The 7,011-nt window shown below is 41.7% G+C and overlaps 1 protein-coding gene across 1 annotated transcript; it reads left to right on the forward strand.

The window, feature by feature from the left end:
- Nucleotides 1-2,982: 2,982 nt before the first annotated feature.
- On the forward strand, nt 2,983-3,898 carry LOC109554814 (glutaredoxin-1). The gene has a single exon (XM_019955436.2). It carries the CDS (start codon nt 3,010-3,012, stop codon nt 3,328-3,330), a length of 321 nt encoding a protein of 106 aa, XP_019810995.2. The 5' UTR covers nt 2,983-3,009; the 3' UTR covers nt 3,331-3,898.
- Nucleotides 3,899-7,011: the final 3,113 nt, after the last annotated feature.

Raw genomic sequence — 7,011 nt, forward strand, 5'->3', positions numbered from 1 at the left:
TGCCAAAACATACTCAGATGATGGCACAAGTCCTAGAGGATACGGGTACTATAGATATGAGCCAAGAGTTATAAATCAGATGTTGGAGTTTGCCTTCTGATACATAATCATGATTCTAGATGATGCAAAGTTTCATTCAGGTAATGCTAAGAATGCTACTGTTTGTGCAGATGATGTGAAACTGGCAATCCAGTATCGTGCTGACCAGTCTTCTACTTCTCCTCAAGAGATTTTCTATTAGATATTGCAAGGCAAAAAAAATAAAACCCTTTGGTCACATATTGTATGATTCTATTTACCTGAAATGTCGAGGATAGGCGAATCCACAGAGACAGAAAGTAGCTAAGTGGTTGCTTGGGATTGGGGTGGGGGAATGGGCCATGACTACTCAATTAAACCCCATTTAATGTATGGGGTTTCCTTTCAGTGTGATGAAAATGTTCTGTAACTAGATAAAGGTGGTGGTTATACAACACTGTGAGTGTACTGCCACTGAATTCTTCACTTTAAAATGGTGAATTTTATGTTATGTGAACTTTATTTCAATTTTTTAATCTAAAAAGAAATAAACACATGACAGAAAGTAGCTTATCCCCCCTTGTTGTTAAGAATAAAGTGGTTGGGACTGCTAAAGCCACCCTGTGATCAGGAAGAAACAAGTCTGAGGAATAACAACCTTCTAGAGATGGCAGAGCAAAAAGATGGAAGGAACCTGGGTTCTGGATGAGATGTCAAGACACAGTTGATATGCCACAAAACCACTCTTGCTCAGGACTTTTTATTTTGTAAGATAATAAATTCCCCTATTAAGACATCCTAGGGATGGGATGTCCACCAAATGTTTTTTTTTTTTCCCTTTTATTTATATTTGCTGCCTGGAAGCTGGCAGGCTTCTGTAAATTTCTCTGAATGATTTCCAGATACTCCCATAATCATTTTCAGGCACCTCAGCTTTTAAAAACACTTCTATTTACCTGCATAAACCAGACATATGCCATTGCTGTTGTTATAAAAGTCAAGCCTGTGAACCTAACCACTTACAGAATCTGACTATTCCAGCCCTCCCAGAATCAGAGGCCAAGGTAGGACAGCACACAGGTGCATCACATCCAGATCCTATCTGCAGTCCACTGGCACTTGAGATTCCCCAGTCAGCAGAAACCTGACCTTCAATAGAAGAGATCCCTCTTTCTAGTCCCAATCTCACGTCAATTAATTTCAGTGTTTCCATATATGTATGGATGCCCCTTCCCAGTCTCACCACTAGATACGTATACACACGCACACATTCACAGCACCTGAAACCATGCTCCTGGAGAAAGTTTTTACCTCAAAAATCACTCAGAAATCACAATGCCACAAATCTCTCAGTGTAGTTCTACCTCACCTTCTCCCAGCCCTCGTAAGAAAACCATTTTGGGTGGAAGTAGAAAAGAGAAGGAGGCAGCTTGTCACTTCCTGCCCCTGCCCTACACTGAATCCATGAAAGGCAGCAATCCTCCAGGATACTGGAGCTAAGATTGTTGGGGGGGGGGGTCCCATGTCAGCAGCCACATCTGCCATCAACAGGAGTCACAGCACGGTCTCCTTTGTATTCTCCAAGACATTTTTATATGAAGAACTCAACTGATGTCTATTGACTTGAGTTCTGTGTATCACAGTTGTCACAAATCCCAAGGTGACCTATGTGATGCTGTATAGCTGACAAAAAGCTTCTACGTGTATCATGTTATTTAATTGGGGCTACAGTGCTCAGTGGAAAAGAATCCACCTGCTAATGAAGGAGATGCGGGAGATACAGGTTCAATCCCTGAGTCAGGAAGATTCCCTGGAGGAGGAAATGGCAGCCTGTTCCAGTATTCTTGCTTGGGAAATCCCAAGGACACAGGAGCCTGGTGGGCTCCAGTCCATGTGGTCACAAAAGAGTTGGACACGACTTAGCAGCTAATCAACAACAGTTCCTCAACGTGGGTCTTCTCATCTTCATTTTAAGATAGGAAGCCAGGAGAAGTGAATGTCACACAGTCACAGCCTAAAAGTGATCCTCAAACCTCCAGCCAGGCTTTTTGATCCCAGACCTCTTGCCTTTCCTCTTTCTGTTCTCTATTTGGACATCTAGGCCCAGAAGCCAGTACTTGGCCCTAGAGTTCTCCTCTGGAAAACTTCTGAGTCTCCAGGGACTCCTAACTCCCACCTCCATGGTGCAGGCTATCTGATGCTTGCTTTGCTAAAGTCATTGTTACAGTATCTATTTATAACTGTGCTAAGAAATGCTGCTTTCATGGCCAGGCTCATGGAATAAATAATAACCTTGCAGGACTGATGCAGATAAGAACAGAATCTCCTCTAGAAACCCACTAGAAGAACGCACTGTACCTCTATTACTTCTTTTAAACTTTTCAAGATAGCCTCATACAAACCATGAGTGTTGAGACAGGTCAGAAACAGCTTTTTATCTCTTGGCCTCTCCCCCATCCCTTCCTACCCCAAACTCAAAAATTCTTAGTAGAATAAGGACTTTGAATTAGTTTTCTATCACTGCTGTAACAATTTACCACAAATTTAGCATTTTGAAACAACACAAATTGATAATATTACACTTTTGGAGGTCAGATTCTGTGTAGAGCAAGGCTCAAGTGAGTCTTCTGCTTAGAGTTTCACAAAAACAAAATCAAGGTGTTGGCCCAGCTGTATTCCTTTCTGGAGGCTCTGGGGATGAATCTACTTCCATGCACATTCAAGGTGTTGGCAGAATCAGTTCCTTGTGACTACAGGGCTGATGTCCTCATTTCCTTGTTGGTTGTCAGCCACAAGCCTCTTTCAACTTCTTTGGCCACTTGTATTCCTTATCACACTGCCCTTTCCACCTGCAAGCCCTCATGCTTCACGTCTTTCTGTCTTCCTTTTCTGCACTTAAGGGCTTATGTGACCATATTAGGCCTGTTGGATTATCCCTCTATTTAAAAGTCAGCTGAGACAGTGGAGGTGTACCCCCCGGAGGGAGGCAGCATGGCTCAAGCATTCGTCAACAGCAAGATCCAGCCTGGGAAGGTGGTCGTCTTCATCAAGCCCACCTGCCCCTACTGCAGAAAGACTCAGGAGCTTCTCAGCCAACTGCCCTTCAAACAAGGGCTTTTGGAATTTGTCGGTATTACAGCTGCCGGTAACACCAGTGAGATTCAAGATTACTTGCAGCAGCTCACCAGAGCCAGAACGGTACCTCAGGTCTTCATTGGTCAAGAGTGCATAGGTGGATGCACTGATCTAGTAAATATGCACGAGAGAGGGGAACTGTTGACACGGCTAAAGCAAATTGGAGCTCTGCAATAATTACAGGTGTCTTCCCAGGCCACCATCTCCACCCCACCCCATCCCTTCTTGCTTTGAAAGTCACTGCTGTGAACCACTGCCCTGAACCCTGACAACTTACAGATCTCACAGGAAATGTTCGACGGTTCTGTCTGTTCTGTCTCTCAATCCGAGAGAAACCACATGAAAAGTTAAGCACGGTTGGTCTTCACTTTGTGATACAGGGATCAGAGGTCTAAATGTAGGTGCGGTGATCATACGGCAATGCTGTTAGGTCAGACGGTGTCCAGGGAATCCTGGACAAGCATATATTGTTTAGATGACACACAGAAGGAACACACAAACATTTAAATGTTATGCAGAAAACCTGCATCCCCCTCCCGCAAAAAATGTCTGTGAAAACACCCAAATTTGGGAAACACTGTTCTGGGTGATTTTCTCTCTCCCCTTCTCCCCCCTCACTCTATGAGAACTTAAGAATTCCTTATTGTGAAGGATTCTAGAATTGCAAGACTGTTAATTTCTTTCTGTAGATGCAAGTATGAATGGTTAATTTCTTCTCTATTAAAGAAGTACTCATGGATCATAAAAACAATAAATAAATAAAAGTCAGCTGATTAGCAAGTGTAATTACATGTGCAAAGCCCCTTTTGCAATGTAAAATAACTACAGGGTTAATACCAGATGACTAAGACCCTGTGGTCCAAAATTCTGCTTATGACAATCTACCCTCTGGTGCCCCTATGACTTGCATCTATTCTACATGCATCCATTTCCAAACGGCCTCCAAGTCCAGATTCCTTCTAAGCTTCTTTATGGTATTTAGGCTTTCTCTAAAGTGATTTAGGATTTCTCTGTAATTGTCCTTAATCCTTCTGAGTCCCCACCAGAAATCTTTAATATCCATATTTCTACTAACAGTCTGTGAGCTGTGGTGTTGGAAAAGACTCTTGAGAGTCCCTTGGACAGCAAGGAGATCCAACCAGTCCATCCTAAAGGAAATTAGTTCTGACTATTCATTGGAAGGACTGATGCTGAAGCTGAAACTCCAATACTTTAGCCACCTGATGCAAAGAACTGACTCATGTGAAAAGACCTGATGCTGGAAAGACTGAAGGAGGGAGAAGGGGATGACAGAGGATGAGATGGTTGGATGGCATCACCGACCCGATGGACATGAGTTTGAGCAAGCTCCAGGAGTTGGTGATGGACAGGGAAGCCTGGCGTGCTGCAGTCCATGGGGTCACAAAGAGTCGGACATGACTGAGCGACTAAACTGAACTGAACTAACAGTCTGGTCAAGGAAAGCTAGGCTTTTCTCTATCATGTTTCCATGTCCTAGGTAAGTTACTTCACTTCTCAGGGTTAAAAACTTTGTCTGCATAATAATTCTAGTTTTAAATTTTAGGAGAGAGAATACTTCACAGAATGACTGTAATCATCTTCCTGCTGACTTTGGATTTCAGCCATTACCAGGCTCCACAAGAAGAATGTCATCAAATGACCCAGTTGTCACATTTTGGCCCATTCAAGGGGGGAGCAGTTTGGCCAACCTGTTTGCCTGATTTGAAACCAGGGGTGGGTTTTTGGGCTCTGAGATGATCTCTGAGATGGGGCTCCTGTGTCTTCTACTTCCCAACACTGGACAAAATGCCAAGGCCTGACAACTACCAACTGTCAATTTTTACTTTAACAAACACATGTCTAATGCTTACTAGGCAGTATTCTATGTACTTTATATTTGTATTAACATACAGGCACTATTATTGGTAACTTATGGATGAGGAAGTGAGGCACAGAGAAGCAAGTAACTTGCCTAAGATCACACAGGTATTAAGAGACAGAACCAGACATGAAAAAATGTTCATCATCACTCATTTTTTGGAGAAATGCAAATCAAAACTACAATGAGTTATCACCTCACACCAGTCAGAATGGCCACCAATAAAAATTCTATAAATAACAAATGCTGGAGTGGGTATGGAGAAAAGGGAGCCCTTCTACATACACTGTGATGGGAATGTAAGTTGGTGTAGCCATTGTAGAAACAGAATGGAGATTCCTCAGAAAACTAAAAACAGAGTAACAATCTGATCTAGCAATCCTACCCCAGGCATATATCCAGACAAATCTATAATTCCAAAAAATACATACATTCCTATATTCATAGCATCACTCTTCACAATAGCCAAGACATGGAAACAGCCTAAATGCCCATCAACAGAGGAATGGATAAAGAAGATGTGGTATAGACACACACACACACACACACATATACAATGGAAAACTACTGAGCCATAAAAAGAATGAAATAATGCCATTTGCAAGTAACATGGATGAACCTAGAGATAATCATATTAAGTGAAGTAAGTCAGAAAGATAAAGACAAATATTATATGATGTCACTTATATGTAGAATCTAAAATATGACACAAGTGAACCAATCTGTGAGACAGACTCACAGACATAGAGAACTGACTGGTGGTTGCCAAGGTGGGAGGGGCTTCAGGGAGGGATGGACTGGGAGGCTGGGATTACCAGATGTAAGCTTTTATATATAGAAGAGATAAATAACAAGGTCCTACTGTATGTACAGACAACTATATTCAATATTCTATGATAAATCATAATGGAATTTTTTTTTTAAGAAAAGAGAGAGAGAGATGGAGCCAGGATTTGAATCCAGGAAGTTGAACTCCAGATCTCACGCTATAAATCACTATGCTATGCAGCCAGAGTGCCATCCTTCAGGTTACCTCTTCTTATTCATTCTAACAGTGTGGTCAGAAGAGGTGACAAGAGAAAATTACGCTCCTACCCAATTCCACTGCCTCCAACTGGACCATCAGAGAATTAAGGAAGAATGGTGCCTGGGAGGAGAATAAAAGGAGGAGGCTGAAACCAGAGTTAGAGAAGAAGGTTTAAAGTAAGGAAGTTGGACATTAATGAACTCAAAATGTTGTTAAGTTTAAGCTCTGTTTCTCCATATCTTCTGTGTCATTGCAGCTTGAAGCTGACTTCCAGGAATGCTGAGAAATTTCAGAGTCAGAGAGCAGACAGAAAAATGGATCAGCTGTGGATTTCACAGAGCCTAACAGGCTGAACACACAGTGGAAGCCAATTAAAAATTCTTGCTCACACTTATGATTACCAAAGGGGAAGGGGAGGGAGGGATAAAGTAGGAGTTTGAGAATAAGAGATATATATTACTATATATAAAATAAATACCAAGGACCTACTTATAGCACAGGGAACTATGCCCAATATCTTGTAATCACCTATCACGGAAGGAATCTGAAACAGAATACATATACGTGTGTGTGTGTATACATACATATATATGTATTTGAATCACTTTGTTGTATACCAGAAACACACATTGTAAGCCAACTATATTTCAATTTTCAAAAGCTTGATCAAGTCATACTTTAAATATTTTTAAAAATTATTGTGTCTATCAGAGAGAGGGAAGTGTTACTTAGAAGCTAAATTCATTATCAGCCATTCTGCCATCGAAGGAAAAAATTCTTATTAATGAGAAATATCTCTACATTGTTTCTTTCCCTTACAGAGGCTGGCAAGGAAAGAATGAGAAAATGTGGAACTGTGAACGCTTGTCTCACTCTTCTATGCTGCTGAAGGTGAGGTTGCAAACTGGCCATGCTGGGGTCTGAGTTGGCTCACAGACATGTTTTGTTTGGC

This window comes from Bos indicus, chromosome X, assembly GCF_029378745.1.
Source record: "Bos indicus isolate NIAB-ARS_2022 breed Sahiwal x Tharparkar chromosome X, NIAB-ARS_B.indTharparkar_mat_pri_1.0, whole genome shotgun sequence".
Lineage (NCBI taxonomy): Eukaryota > Metazoa > Chordata > Mammalia > Artiodactyla > Bovidae > Bos > Bos indicus.

What these genes read in the sequence shown, in the direction of transcription:
- LOC109554814 (XM_019955436.2), top strand. Translation starts at nt 3,010, where the DNA reads ATGGCTCAAGCATTCGTCAACAGCAAGATCCAGCCTGGGAAGGTGGTC.